Here is a 15,352-nt window from a genome sequence, read left to right as displayed (position 1 = left end):
ATGTGTTCAAACCTCGAACGAAACTTAGTTTTTTTCAGTCCTTATTTTCATCACTGCTTAAGTAGTGTTTATAACTGGGATGCGATGATCGCTTCCGTATTCTCTAGGTAAAGGGAATTTCTCAAGTGACAACAAAGATGAAGCAAAATTCGTGAATATGAATTGTCTATGGACGGAAAATGAATTCTGATAAAAGCTTAGTTAGTTCTGAACCCTTCCACACGGCTCCTTACTTAAGTTAAAAAAACTTTTAACCCCTATTTGAGCATATCACTATCCTGTAAGATACATGATAATGATAAAAATGATAATAATAGAAATAATAATGATGACGATAATATGTATTAGTCCTCACGTTCGTTTTAGAGGTGCTTTCCAAATTGTGCATTGCTAATGTTAAAGGCTTTTTTGTCGTCGTTGTTGCTGTTGTTGTGTTGGTGAGAGGTAAATTCAAGAAACTCAAAGAAAAAAACAGTTGAACAAGAAACGTTATCGAAGTTAAAACAGCTCGTCATCAAAATCCAAAAAGTGAAGAAGAAATACAAAGGAAGGAAGAAATTTCATCTGGGGTCTCTATGAAGAAAAAATCCTATTTATAAACCTTGTTTGTATTGAAGCTCGCATTTGCAGTGAAAAATTTCAGTTATCCTATGTACAAAGTGCTGTATTTTTGGAGCAGAAAAAACCCGACTTGTGTTACGCGTAAATTTTTAAATTTACACTGACAAATCTGAGTTGTGGAGAGCTGTCTAATAATTTCCAATCATGCAACTGAGATTTCGCGAGAGTTCTGTGATGTTCAAGCCAGAACTTTGTTCTTCCATACATTATGCAGCGATCTTGACTATTTTACTGTTCTTATTCCTGAAAAACCAGATGAAGATAGTGTCAATATCCATGTCTTAGCAACAGTAACCGCTCAGTAAACATACAAAAGGTACGTTGCTCTTCAGATTAGGGGAGATCTGAGAGGGGGTCTGGGATGCCGTTTAATGATTTCTCAAGAATGGTTCCCGAAAAATTGCCGTGTTATGCCATAAAGACCATTACTTTGGGAAGTGTTATGTTGATTTTTTTATCATTGTCGTTATCATTATTATTATTATTAGTAGTAGTAGTAGTAGTAGTAGTAGTAGTAGTAGTAGTAGTAGTAGTATAGTAGTAGTAGTAGTAGTAGTAGTAGTTGTAGTAGTAGTAGTAGTAGTAGTAGTAGTTTCGTTATCATTATTATTATTAGTAGTAGTAGTAGTAGTAGTAGTATAGTAGTAGTAGTAGTAGTAGTAGTAGTTGTAGTAGTAGTAGTAGTAGTAGTAGTAGTAGTAGTAGTTTCATGATTGCTATTATCATGATGGAGAAAAACATACATGATAATTTTCCATCTATATTACGTCAAAAATACTTTTTTAGCCAAAGGATTTCAAAGTTTTAGATTTTTGGATTTATCTTCTATAAGCAAGTAAGTATCAAACGAAGCAATTTTATATTTTAAATTGTCGAGTCATCAGCCTAGTCGTTTAAAAAAAAAAAGGAAGAATAAAACCACCTGTCGATAGATATGTTCGTTTGCCTGAGTGTAAATTTGCGCTACTCTTGAATTGCAGATTCTGTACATGTAAATCAAACCGTTTTAAAAAGAACAGGGTGAGTGATAGCAGTTCGAACCTTCGTCTTCCACTTCCAGAGCTAATAAATTCTGTCGGAGAGAAGAATAACAGCGGAGAGAAGTATCAGCTTCACGACAAAACGCCCGACGTAAAAGTCAGTCAAAAATCCATAAGTTAGGACTGCTTGAGGCTTAACTCATGTCACGGAGAGCTTTAGTAACTACCATGTGCACTGTAGTTCTATTCAAGGCGCTTATAGATGACTTCCCCCTCTCCCCTATTTTTTTTTTCTTTATAACTGCTCTTAACTCGTGGCACACTTTAGCCGTATTTGTCACGATAACTTGCTGATGTAAAGAGGAATAGAGAATGATGAAATAAAGGAAATCTCCGCTCAAACTCTGATTAATTGATTGATCGATTCATTGATTCATTTCCTCTGGCAAAGTTGTTTATGGTCGAATAAATCATGTTGAATACACTTGCATTAACAGTTAAAACCTTTTTGTGGAGAGATATTTCTCCTTGAAAAACCAAACTTTAACCTTTTTATTGCATCCATGTGAAAATCACCGGTGATCCATGCAATGTTTCCACACTCTATATAAGATTAAAATATGCACAATACAACATTTAGTGACATTAATTTCATCCGACTTTCTCCTTTTTTTTTTTAAATGAACAAAGGCTTTTTAGACTACCTCAAGCTATTTGATTAAAGTTTTCTGTGGATCCAAATGCGATTTAGAGTTTCCTTGTGTTGGTTTCCAACGGTTACGAGTTGCTTTAAGGGACTTTCCGCCATGCAGAAATAGGCATCTAGAATATTCTTCCTCACTTTTTCCATTCTAATTCAGCTGAATTCACCCTTGTGAAAATTTTTCCTATTAATGAATGTGAAATACGTTCATAAAAGCTGTAGCAAGCGATTCTCGTGATGCTCTTTGTTTCGTGTACACGCGATCTTGTCCAAAGCTTTTACGATATTACGGAGAGGAACGTTTGCTTAGTTTCTTTGTTTTGTTTCCTTCTTTTTTTCTCCTTTTCTTTGGTATGATTCTAAAGGCATTTTTCAATCGCATGGCTTAATTTTCGCAAATTACTATAGAAACACGATACCCATTGGCCTCTGTTACATTGTTGTCACGTGCGATGTAATTTAAAGCGACAAAAACTGCGAGTGTAGCTCCGTTAGGCCATTACCGTACGTGAATATGCATTTCAGGTAGTGTTCATCTAATTAGGTGAGAACATTGTTCGCCTCAGGGGCGAAAAGCACATCTGGCAGAAAGAATAACATCCATCAAATGATAAAAAAAATCCTCATTTAAAAATGAATTTTATTTGCATGGCGACGTGAGCAACAACATGACTTGACAATTATTGAAGCGAACAGCTAAAGACATAAAAAAGTGTATCTGAACGCGAGACTTCTCTGTCAGAACTCCTGTCAGCACGGCAAATACTCTGTCCGCGAACATAAAAGGTAATTTATTTGGCTTTGAGGATGGTATGACAATATACTGAAATTTTATTTTACAATTTTCAAGCTCTAACTTTAATTTACAATTTCATCAGTTGAGGATTTCCGAATGACATTTACTCCATCGTTCACTGGTTTTTTAGGCAGTTATCCATGTAATCTTTCTTAGAGCTCATTATAATCATTTGTAACACGACCCTCAATTTCTATATGTGGGCCTAGAGCAGATTAGTGCCAGATTATGGCAAAACGAGCCATTATCAGCTTATACCGCTGTGTTAAAAAAACGTATTCCAACATATTCTATCGCGAAGGTTATAATATAGAAACTTTTGAGCGGCTTTATAAAAAAAAACAAACAAACAAAGAAAAAAAAAAGGAAAAAAATTTTTACCCAAAGAAGAAAATTGGACAGGGAATCTTGATTTTAATTTCGCCCCTTAATGTTTATTGAAAGTAGAAGCCTGGCGAATGCATTTTTTTTGTGAACCAACTCTTTAATACAACCTGAAAGCTTTAAATTTGTTTTCTGAACGCTAAAAACTAACTTCTGTGCCTTCCCCGCTACAAAATTCTACAAACAGACATAGTTTGAAGCTACACTGGTTTGCAGATTTAATGAATGTAACCGAAGAAGTTACAATTCATAGACCCAACGTTTCGACACTCCTGTCTAGTGCCTTCATCAGGGGTGATCTAAACGCTGCAACAAGAGGTCCTTTTATATGATCACTAATTAGCGGCCTTTTTTCTGACGAGGTGTAAATAGGCGTCAGGAAGCAGACCGCCATCGTCACGATTTAAAGGAGCGTGGGCGGAGTTAATGTGCCAAGCCTCCAAACAAAGGCGCTGGTGGTAACGCCGATTAGTAGTGATAATTTTAGAATTATCCCACCCAATTGTATGGTTGGTTAGGCAAGTATGCTCCGATAAAGCTGAATTTTCCTTTTTGCAAAGAAAAACCGCTTTTTGGTGCTCTTTTAACCGTGTACCAAACTGGCGTTTGGTCTGTCCGATGTATTCGTTATCACAGTCATTGCAAGGAATAGAATAAATGGCGTCGGTTCGTTGTTCTTTCGTGACAGGATCCTTAGGTTTGGTGAAAATATGCCCCAAAGTCTGAAAAGGTTTTTGAGCAACTTTAACGTTGTGGCTATTCAAAATTCTCTTGATGGGTTCAGTAACACCCTGTATGTAAGGAATAACAGCAAAACCATTCGCTGGTTCCCTTTCATCAAGAGCGTTACTATTTGTAACTGGTTTTTGGCAGTTACGGAGAAAAGTTTTTGTATAGCCATTTGCCTTTAGGACATTGGAAACATATTTCCTCTCCTCAGCCTTCGAATCGAGTGATGATGGTAGACAATCAGCCCTCCTAAGTAAAGTTTTGGCTACAGACTTTTTATGGCAAATAGGATGGTGAGAATCGAAAGCGAGGTATTTGTCGGTGTGGGTGGGTTTACGATAGACACTTGTCTCTAAATTACCCTGAACCCCTCTAGACACATTTAAATCAAGAAAGGGCAAATGTCTATCCTTTTCACGTTCAAGGGTGAATTGGATCGACGGCTCTACTGAATTCAAATGCGACAAGAGGCGCTCCGCTTCATTTCCGGATACCGCAGAAATAACATCATCGACATATCGTTTCCAGAAAAAGGGTTTAACCGGTGAAGTGGCTAAGGCCCTTTGTTCCACGTCTTCCATTACCATGTTAGCAATGACAGCAGATACAGGCGAACCCATAGCTGTACCAAAAACTTGTTGATAGTATGTGCCGTTATATGTAAATTGCGTGGTTTTGAGGCAAAAAGACAGCAGATGAATAATTCTCACCATCCTATTTGATTGATTTGATTTGATTCTCAAAATTTTACTGTAATCTTCAGAGAGAAAATTAATGCTCACCCTCCGCGGATCAATGCAGATAAAATTTTGTAGAATTTAATATATTAAAGTTCACACGGCAACCAGGTGGACAATCAGTAAAAAGTCTGTAGCCAAAACTTTACTTAGGAGGGCTGATTGTCTACCATCATCACTCGATTCGAAGGCTGAGGAGAGGAAATATGTTTCCAATGTCCTAAAGGCAAATGGCTATACAAAAACTTTTCTCCGTAACTGCCAAAAACCAGTTACAAATAGTAACGCTCTTGATGAAAGGGAACCAGCGAATGGTTTTGCTGTTATTCCTTACATACAGGGTGTTACTGAACCCATCAAGAGAATTTTGAATAGCCACAACGTTAAAGTTGCTCAAAAACCTTTTCAAACTTTGGGGCATATTTTCGCCAAACCTAAGGATCCTGTCACGAAAGAACAACGAACCGACGCCATTTATTCTATTCCTTGCAATGACTGTGATAACGAATACATCGGACAGACCAAACGCCAGTTTGGTACACGGTTAAAAGAGCACCAAAAAGCGGTTTTTCTTTGCAAAAAGGAAAATTCAGCTTTATCGGAGCATACTTGCCTAACCAACCATACAATTGGGTGGGATAATTCTAAAATTATCACTACTAATCGGCGTTACCACCAGCGCCTTTGTTTGGAGGCTTGGCACATTAACTCCGCCCACGCTCCTTTAAATCGTGACGATGGCGGTCTGCTTCCTGACGCCTATTTACACCTCGTCAGAAAAAAGGCCGCTAATTAGTGATCATATAAAAGGACCTCTTGTTGCAGCGTTTAGATCACCCCTGATGAAGGCACTAGACAGGAGTGTCGAAACGTTGGGTCTATGAATTGTAACTTCTTCGGTTACATTCATTAAATCTGCAAACCAGTGTAGCTTCAAACTATGTCTGATTGTCCACCTGGTTGCCGTGTGAACTTTAATATATTAAATTCTACAAAATTTTATCTGCATTGATCCGCGGAGGGTGAGCATTAATTTTCTCTCTGAAGATTACAGTAAAATTTTGAGAATCAAATCAGTCAACTGCCGGTCGCAAAGATCATCTCCCAATATAAAATTTCTTCAAGCTCTCTTGTACGATATTTCTTGTCAATCTGGTAACTGTCACAGCGTATGGATTAAAATTGTTTTCATAACAGTCAGGTTCTTATTGGGCACGCCATTGTTGTAAATCAAACGAAGAGTAAAGTGTGTGCAAATTTGTCCGAAGTGCTCATAAAGCAAAAGGCCTCGAAACCAAGACTGCTATCCAACGTGATCTGTTGCGCAGATTTTTGTAAATCGTAAAATTAATACCTAGATATGATGTTTTATAATTGCAAGTAGAAACTTTTGAGCGGCCTACAAAAAGAATAAGGAGTGGATAAAGAAGGGATCGGAACTCTAACTCAAAAGATAAAATTGGACTGCGATCCTCGATTTTGAATTTCACTCACAGGGTTATGGTTAATGAAAATAGTAAAAAGGCGAATGTTTTTATTTTTAAACTACCTCTTTAATAAAACTAAAATTTTCATTCTCTTCTGAACGCTGTAAAATAGCTTGAAAGCTTTTCTCGCTCAAATTAATTTTACAAAATTTCATCTGTATTGATCAGTGGAATATGCGTATTAATTTTCTCACTGATAATGCAGTAAAATTTTGAAATTTAAATGATAATCAAACCCATCAACATGTATTGATGATTCAAGATCATCCGCCACTATTAAGTGTCACATTCATGAGATTTCAGGAATCCTCATCGGGTGAAGATTCAAATTTAAAACATTATTAAGATGTCCTTTCATCTGTCACTTACTCTACTTAAAAACAACAACAACTTATTTTATAAACTGAGACACGACGAACGACCTGATTGATCAAACTTATAATTCGCTCTCGTTAAACCAATGGTATATTTCATAAAAGCAATATATCGCACTTTTTATCGGTTAACCGCGTTCATAAACTTTTCTCTTGTTCTAAATATGTAGATCACAAACGTCTTCTTTCTTTTGTATATTGTTTTTATACAAACGACACTGATTACTGTAAGATTTTTCTGCGCGCGCTGTGCAATGTAACGTTACGTAACGTTGCAAGTATTTAACGTGTTTTTCATCGAAGTTGTTAGTTTTACTCAGTACGTCTGCTTGTGATCATATTTCATATTATATTTCTTGCAATCATATCTCATCATATCGCACTACGTGCAGCCTCTTCACCGCTCGGCAGTAATTCGGCACTCTTTAGGTAAAATTTCCGCACAGCTCCATACCACATTATGCATTCAGTTATTGGATAGCGAAAACAATGACAAAAACAATACATTGCCATTGGGAAAACAGATTTGTTTTACAATAGCATGGGGCTGTGCGGAAATTTTACCACTATTTCTTCAGCATCGCAACAAATGTGAGTTTTGGTATTTTGTAGGCTTCACTGTTATTTTCGTTGTAATTTTCCTAAGAGTATTTAGTTTTAGCGTATTTAGTTTAATTTAAATTGTAATAGGTTTTCACTCTTTTTTAACCGGTCCGATTAACCGATTGTTGAAATAGAATACATTATTAAGTCGCGCTAAAAACTGTCTGTTTCAAGGGACTATTATGCCGCAAAACCGATAAGAAGTATAGTTTAATGCTTAAATGAACGAGCAAATCATTTGTCCATTAAAATTCATTGATTAAAACAAACACCTCTTCCTACTTTCCTTATAAAAAATTTTACACTCCTAATTTGGTCTCATTCTGATCACTTTAAAGGAAGCTGTAATAAAGGAGTGAAGCATTGTACAAAGTGACGGAACAGCTAAAAAGCAACGCAGTTTGGATATCTTGTCACAAAGCTAGAGTGTGACAATATTCCATCCACACGATGTCGAACATTAGTGGAGTCGGAAACCGCTCGTCGAGAGCAGCACACTTTTACTACTGCGCCAATGGTTTGAATGGACTTCACAACCAGATCATTTCATCCTTAAATGTGCTTATAGCAATCACATCCTTTCCAGTTAACCTCTTGATAATTGTTGCCCTTCAAAAAATTACATCGATTCATCCGCCATCGAAACTTTTATTCAGCTGCCTAGCATTGACGGATCTTTGCGTCGGAATCATATTGCAACCTTTGTATATTGCCTATTTGTTGTCTCCGTACCACTCTAGTCTCTGTTACTATCTGGAATATGTTTCTCCAGTTGTGGCCTTATCTCTATGCGGCGTATCTTTGCTCACGTCAACTGCAATAAGTGTGGATAGATTGTTCGCGCTGGTGCTTGGGTTAAGGTATAGACAAACCATCACTAGGAAACGGGTCTGGGCCTTTGTAATTTTTTCTCGGCTTGGAAGCAGTAGTAACGCAGTAGTTTACCTATATGGATATCGCATTCTTTTATTTACTGCCAGTGCAATAATGTTGCTGTGCATATCAACGTCCTCGTTCTGCTACCTGAAAATATATCGTATACTTCGCCATCACCAGTTTCAAGTCCAAGAACGTGTTTACCTCTCGCGGCCAAATAGGAGGGAAGTACCGATCAATATTGCACGATACAGAAAGACAGTTTCCAGTGCACTTTGGATATCACTGGTGTTGTTAGGTTGTTATCTACCATTTGTTATAATGATATTCATAGAGTACATAACTTATGCGCCAATTGTTGCCTTATTTTTTGAATTAGCAGTAACTCTTGTTCAGTTGAATTCATCACTGAATCCATTGCTGTACTGCTGGAAAATTAGAGACGTAAGACAGGTATTGAAAGATATGGTCAAAGAGTTTTTCTGCTCCCAAAGTTAGTATTGCTGCAGAGATCTTTGCATTGGCCGGAATTTCCTGGTCACAGAAGTCATATTGAAGTCCGCTTCAGAGCAGAAGGCTTATTTTATCGAGAAAATTGGATTTTACCAACATTCAATAAAAAGGGAGAGCTTTGCTCGCTGAAGATCCGTTGACTGATCCTTAGCTACTTCTTGTCTTTATAATTATGACAGTCTAAAAGGATTGTCATCATTATCATCATCATTACTATCACCATCATCGTTATAACTTTTATGATCATAACTTAGCCCATGACCGGTTATGCTGACGATGATCTATATGTGTATATTTCTCACATGTTTGTAATTTCAAAAATTTTAGTCTCATTGATAGTATTAAATATTTTGTAAGATAAATAATTAGTACACTGTTTCATAAGGCCTAGGTTTGCGGCCGATATAACGCGCTTTATGATTAGCTGAGAGCGATAGTAAAGCAGAGCTTTAACTTCCGTTAACTAAGGTTCAGGGCCCCATCACGAATCATACAATATAGTAATAACGCAAAAAGTTTCGAAAGGACTGAAGTTTTATTATTTTTGAATGAAAAATACGTTCAAACTCATATCCTTACTGCTAAATACACCTTATAGCTTCAGATTCCTGCTTAATCGTGAAATGGACACCTTAGGGAGAAAAACCCGGAGAAATTTATCATACCTTACTCACACTTGATATCAAGGTATAACAAGTTATTGACATCAGAGGTAAGGTCGTAAACAAATTATTGTGTAGATTGAAGAAAACCTACCTCTTAAAATTGTTCTATTTAAATCATATTTAATGAAAAAAGAAGACAATAATAATAATAAAAAAAGACACCTGAACAAAACGTCCGATCTCTTATTTTTCCCTTTGCATCTTTCCTTTTTTGCAGCTACTTCTTATATGCTCCATTGATTTTAACTATGCCTAGTTGCACCTAAACTAGAAATATATAGACCAACTTGTTAATGGCGGCTTTAGCCAGCTTGAGTTCCACCGAGTAAATTGACTACCCTGTTTAAACCCTCTCCATTCTGTTACGTTTCGCCTTACAACCGATCTTTTGCAGTCTTGATAAAATATGTTTCTAAAAATGGCTGGAGTTTCACTACTATCGGTGTATCGTACAGTTCTTTTATTTTCAGCTTTAGAATATTACGCTGATTGCATTCTTTTCTTTTTTTGGAGCAAAAGTAGTAAGAAAAAGCGACCTAAGTCTTTTTCAAAAAATTTTTACTTCCGCTAAAATATTCTATTGCTCCATACTGAGAAAACTAAAGTGCCTTAAAATCACATGTTCCTTTGAGTGTCTCCAAAGCACTTCACTAGAGGAATAGGTATGCTTATTCTCAAATTACATCAATTAATGCCTCTAAGGATAGCATCTGTTCTTATTAAGGCGATATGTTCTAGAACGCTATTCTTCTCCGGATCTTTCATGCCTCGGAGTAAGTGAATTCAAGTCTTTCGTAATCATTTTGATGTACGTCACTTAACGCGAAGTAGTCCGTATTGTTCTCTAACGGCAAATCATTGCAGGTACGTAGTCTAGAAACATCGATCTCCATATAGACAGGTTCATCGACTCGAGGGTCATCTCCGGCAGATTGGTATACGGGATTACCATACCCCATATCTATAGCCCGGTCAGAGGCTGTCCTGCGGACGGCATTGTGAGACAAAACAAAATAAACATGGTTAAAAGTTGTCTTCGGGTACCAACAGTAAGTAACTAATCATATCAAATATTTTTTTCAATGGATGTTGTTCAATTTCTGTTGTGATCGCTGTAATTACTTTTATTTTACGACTCCGAGGGAGAGTCAGATGGGTCCAGACCCGCCCCACCCACCCCTTCCCAGCCAAAGCAGCGGTCCCTTCAACGGTTTGGTTATTTTAGTGAAGGGGGAGGGGGGAGAAGCGGGTTACTTGAGAAGTAGCTAGTTGCGAAAAAGGTATGACATCTGAAGTGAAGTACGGACCCCACCTGTTAAACATTTGTGGATCGAACCCGGAACAAGAGGGAGAAGCCAACGTTACCGGGACGCCAACCAGGCGAAGAAAAAACTCAAGCAAACGGCGGAAATCGAGTCTACATAAATATCGTCATTGCCAATAGCCCTACTGCGAGTAACGTTTATGTGAAAGTTACAAGGCGAGATCGATATCTCCATTTTCAGAAAACAATATAGAACAGATTTGATATTAAAAAGTGTATGGTGAACTCCACTCAGAAGAGCTTTGTGGTTTTATATGTAACAATAAGTAAGGGAGGTTAATTTGTTAAAGAAACCATTTGATATGTGATTGCGAAATATATCTATATTCCTTTCTACCTCTTAGTCTTCTTCTTTTTCTAATTTTATAAAGTTTCTTTTCTTTTGATAATTCATTTTTGTTACACTGTATCAGGATCAGAAAGGCTAACTTCATGACTTGTTTAGGGCTTTCTGTGCACTATGGGCTGAATAAATCCCCCTATAAGAAGATAACCCACTAAGGTCTCGTATTGGAGAATGTTTGTCGGATGCCTAATGCTTGTCAAGGTAACCCGACTGCAACTATTTGGAAATAGCAAAAACAAACTCACTGACGATGTTTCTTTACGCAGAAGATGGCGATGATAATCAGGGAAATAATAAACAGTACAGATCCTGCTGCAATACTTGAATAAAGAATTACTGGCTTTAAGCCGCCTTGTTGTTCATCATTGGATATACTTGCAATTTCTAGGGGGGAAAAATGAAGATCGCAAAGAATCAGACTACGGAGCTTCTGGTGAAATGAAAGAGCAAGCAAAAACAAGCACAAGATGAGAAAGCCAATAGCATTGTACGTCAGCTGTTACCTTGGCAATTTTTTCGCCATTTTGATCCTGTTTTTCCAACGGTTACCGTCCCAGATGGACACAGTACACAAGAGTTCTGCGCTTCTTGGTCCTGGTATTGGTCTTCTGGGCATGCTCGACAATCGTTGTCGGTAAAGTAAAAGCCAAGTGGACAGTTAACTAAAATAGAAATAAAAAAATTTGCATAAGCAAACGGCCAATGAGTAATTTCATTTAAGAGATCCTATAAAAATCATACATTGTGATATCCCCACCCCACTGCCACACAAAAATTAGACATGTCCAATCTCCATTAATCCTCAGTTAAAAGTAACCTGTATTTCTGAATTCTCTATCAGCAAAAATTAAAATGAAGTTTTTAGACGTTTGATGTAGCTGTTATACGTTAAGTTGTAGGACTCTTCGCACAAAGATGTGTTAGAAGTAGCAACTAAATTCTTACCGCACTGGGTTCCTCTTTGAACTTGTCCTTTGCCACAAATGAGACTCACAAGGCGAAGCTGTGGTGCTCTCGAAGTGTCATACTTTATAACTATTGCACTGATGTTCAGATTAAGGTCAGTTTCGTTTAATGTTGATAACAAGTTATTGGATAGTAGTTCCGCGGTTTCATTCAGGTCAACTAAGGAAGCGTTGGCTGGTAGAGGAACTTTCAAAGCAAAACGCACCGTAAGAGGAACTCTGGGCGTTTCTCTTCTCCTGCGTGTCCCTGTTTCTCCACATTCAACCTCGACATTATCGATTGTGCACTGACTATTACAGGCTCCAGCGATACCAAAAACTGAGTTCTGAAATAGCTGTATGAAGTTGCTAGCGATAACTTCGCTCATTGCTTCGTCGCCACATGCATCAACTAGGTAATGTAGGTCTCCATTCACCATGGCCTCTTTCGGCATGTACGTCTCTAGAATAACAGTTAATACTCAGATTTACAGTATCACTCATAGTAACTGCAGATTAAGCAAACACCTCTGAAAAGAGAACCTCATCGGCTGGTTTCGGCTGAATTTTGCCTTTTACTAAGCTGGGAAGAAAGCAAAAAAACCAACAAAAAAGCCCAACGCGAAACATTAAATTAAGAACAGGACAATGCACCGACCAAAAAAAGAACATAAAAGGACCAAAAAATAATTTTAAAAACCAAACAAAAACAATTACACTTGTCCTTTGATTCACCGCTACGGATATATGATTATATCTGAGAAGTCATGTTATACCATTTCTCTATAAAATACGGTTACCTCAGTAAGTTGCAATTCCTTGTGCCTGTTCGCGAAAAAGTCACGAAAAAGTCCCGCGCTTCAATCATGACATCATGTTTTTTTTAGTTAACTTATTCTAGTATTCATACAGATAAGAATAGTGACAAAGCTAGTTCTTACTTGAGCAGTCTGGAAGAGCAGGTGCTTTTTGGCCATTTATAAATGCGTTCCTCCATGTTCCTCCTGGAGTACAGAAATACACGTCTTCCGGTTCTTCAATGAACCCGTAACCTTCGTTGCAATGCACGGTACAGAACACCCCGGTCAGCCACATCTCACAAGCCTTGGCGCCGTTCTCAGGTGGTGGTAGATCAGGGCATGATTTATCTTGTGAAAAGAAACAACGGATTAACACTTTCACACCTCAGTAAAGCATCATATTTATTTAGAGCTATTTCAGTTCAATTTTTCTGTATGCCTTGTACATAGATGTGTAGACAAACACTCCTTTATGTCGTATGAGGTCGAGGAACGGGCTCAGAGCAATTTTCATCCCGTTGTTATAAGTTATTGATTGCCGGGAGAAGAAAATGGTAAACTTAAATACGGAACAATCACCAAACAGGCCTCCCCAGTCTCCTCCGCATTAGATAGTTTGCTTCTTTTCTATGCTTCGAGTTCTCACTGGCTACATTTATACACGCACATTCATTTATTCTCGTTGGCCATTCTACTTACTTTCGTTTTACAAACATCTATGAAAAGTGCTGTAAAAGAATATTGCTCACATCGTCACCAATAATGTAGTACTAGCAGTCTTTCTGCTGCTTCTAGAAGCCATGCACCCATTGTATCAGTAGAATAGGCATGAAATATGCTTATTTTCTCCCGAAATCATGCAAGAATGATCCAAGATAGAATGTTCGGCTGTCAGAACACGTTTGATTCCAACTCCTCGTGAATAAAATTATTAGCATAACTATACCTCATTATTTCATTTTTTGCCTTGGATATTCCATTCCTAGCATTCTAATTGCTTCAATTAAAATCGGTCAGCCCATATAAAGAACCTCTCTCTTTTTTTTTTCAATCAGGCTTATCTATTAACCAATTGACATGAAAAGACTGAACAAAATATATTTTTCTCATGGTGACTCGTGACCGAATAAAAAAGACATCTTTCTTATTCTTCTTTAGGAAGCGTAAAAATTCAACATCTCTTTCATTCTACCAATATGCATATACTTACCGGTAATAATAACTTTGAAATTGCATTCGGCAACATTTCCTGCTTTATCTGTTACAGTAAAGGTTATATTGTGCTCGCCCCAAGTGAATTCGCTTCCATTCGGCCTGCTGGTTAAGATGGAGAACACTCCCACATTATCCGTTGTAATGACTCCAGGAAAAAAGATCGTATTTTCCCTCTTTCCAGACGAAAGGAAGATATCGTCAGGGCAAGAAACGATGACCGGAGGTTCTACATCTTTTTTTTGCATGGATAATAGAAAAAAAAAGTACATCGTGAAACAGGTAGATAAAACGAATCAGCTAATACTCAAATAAGTAATTGAATCAATTTTTTTCAAAATTTAAGGTATGACATGCAAGTTGATGGAGTGCTGATATAAGCTCTTCTAGTGAAACCAAAGCTAAAATTAATGGTTTCTTTAACTATATTATTTCAACGACAGGTATGAAGATTTTTAATTCCTTTATTGCGTCCAATGAATTTTACAGTTAGAACTTAAATGTCTTTATTAAAAGAGCTCAATAAAAGTACAATGCGAACTTCAGTTTTCCTTTTTCGTAATTTGAATGAATTTCTAATATGTTTTGCATTTAATTAATTTCGCCTTGCTTAACTTGAATTAACTGTGCATATGCAGTCTAGTTGTTCTCACTTTGGTTTTGCTGCAGTCAACTTTTATTCCTTTAAAAGACATAAATAGATGCATAAGTGGGCCTCCATCTCCCAAAACGTCATAGAGAGTTTCAATAGGGCGATTGCTTTTACAGCTATCGGTTAAAATTTTGGCCATTGTACGGCAGAAGGTTAATTTGTACCTATCGTTATTAAAAACAAAATAAATGTTAAGGTTAACTCTGCTACGACTGATGGTTAAACCTGTCACTTTTTACGCATAAGGGTTGAACCATTTAAACCCTCAGTATCTTCAAGTCACAAATGAAAACAAAGAAGAAATTAAGCACCTTTGACGTGAATAGAAAATGTACAGCTTGTTGACAATCCAGCGGTGTCTGTGACTTCATATCGAACATAATCTCTACCAACATAGAACTGATGTGGTGGGCGCAAACCTTTCAGACTTAGTGACATGTTGGAGTTGTCGGAGGGGACTGGTACCTCCCACGTCACTGTTGCGTATGATTGGCCAGTTTCTGTGGGTAGTTCTTGGTTAGGTGGGCATTGAATGCCGGGAGGTTGGAAGTCTACGGTGTTAAAAAAAATGTATATATATATATACATACATACATATTTTTTAAG

At 37.3% G+C, this 15,352-nt stretch overlaps 2 protein-coding genes across 2 annotated transcripts in view; one reads left to right on the top strand and one right to left on the bottom strand.

The window, feature by feature from the left end:
- Positions 1-2,971: 2,971 nt before the first annotated feature.
- On the top strand, positions 2,972-8,958 carry LOC136284183 (melanocyte-stimulating hormone receptor-like). The gene is made up of 2 exons (XM_066174024.1): positions 2,972-3,090; positions 7,753-8,958. The coding sequence occupies exon 2, from the start codon at positions 7,865-7,867 to the stop codon at positions 8,786-8,788; it is 924 nt and encodes a 307-aa protein (XP_066030121.1). The 5' UTR covers positions 2,972-3,090; positions 7,753-7,864; the 3' UTR covers positions 8,789-8,958.
- A 361-nt stretch (positions 8,959-9,319) lies between these two features.
- LOC131798315 (uncharacterized) overlaps positions 9,320-15,352 on the bottom strand; it is a 28,235-nt gene continuing 22,202 nt past the window's right edge. Inside the window, exons 22-28 of the mRNA XM_059115978.2 lie at positions 15,058-15,297; positions 14,093-14,329; positions 13,024-13,230; positions 12,084-12,545; positions 11,642-11,800; positions 11,384-11,522; positions 9,320-10,452 (exon numbers count right to left, since the gene is read on the bottom strand). Coding sequence (XP_058971961.2) covers positions 10,230-10,452; positions 11,384-11,522; positions 11,642-11,800; positions 12,084-12,545; positions 13,024-13,230; positions 14,093-14,329; positions 15,058-15,297 — 1,667 coding nt within the window. The 3' untranslated portion in view covers positions 9,320-10,229. The remainder of the gene's footprint in view (positions 10,453-11,383; positions 11,523-11,641; positions 11,801-12,083; positions 12,546-13,023; positions 13,231-14,092; positions 14,330-15,057; positions 15,298-15,352) is intronic.

This window comes from Pocillopora verrucosa, chromosome 11 (assembly GCF_036669915.1).
Source record: "Pocillopora verrucosa isolate sample1 chromosome 11, ASM3666991v2, whole genome shotgun sequence".
In the NCBI taxonomy this organism is placed as follows: Eukaryota; Metazoa; Cnidaria; class Anthozoa; order Scleractinia; family Pocilloporidae; genus Pocillopora; species Pocillopora verrucosa.
This window is presented reverse-complemented; position numbering and strand designations above follow the sequence as displayed.

Bases quoted from the DNA above. Each gene is read 5' to 3' on its own strand.
- LOC136284183 (XM_066174024.1), top strand. From the start codon at position 7,865: ATGTCGAACATTAGTGGAGTCGGAAACCGCTCGTCGAGAGCAGCACAC.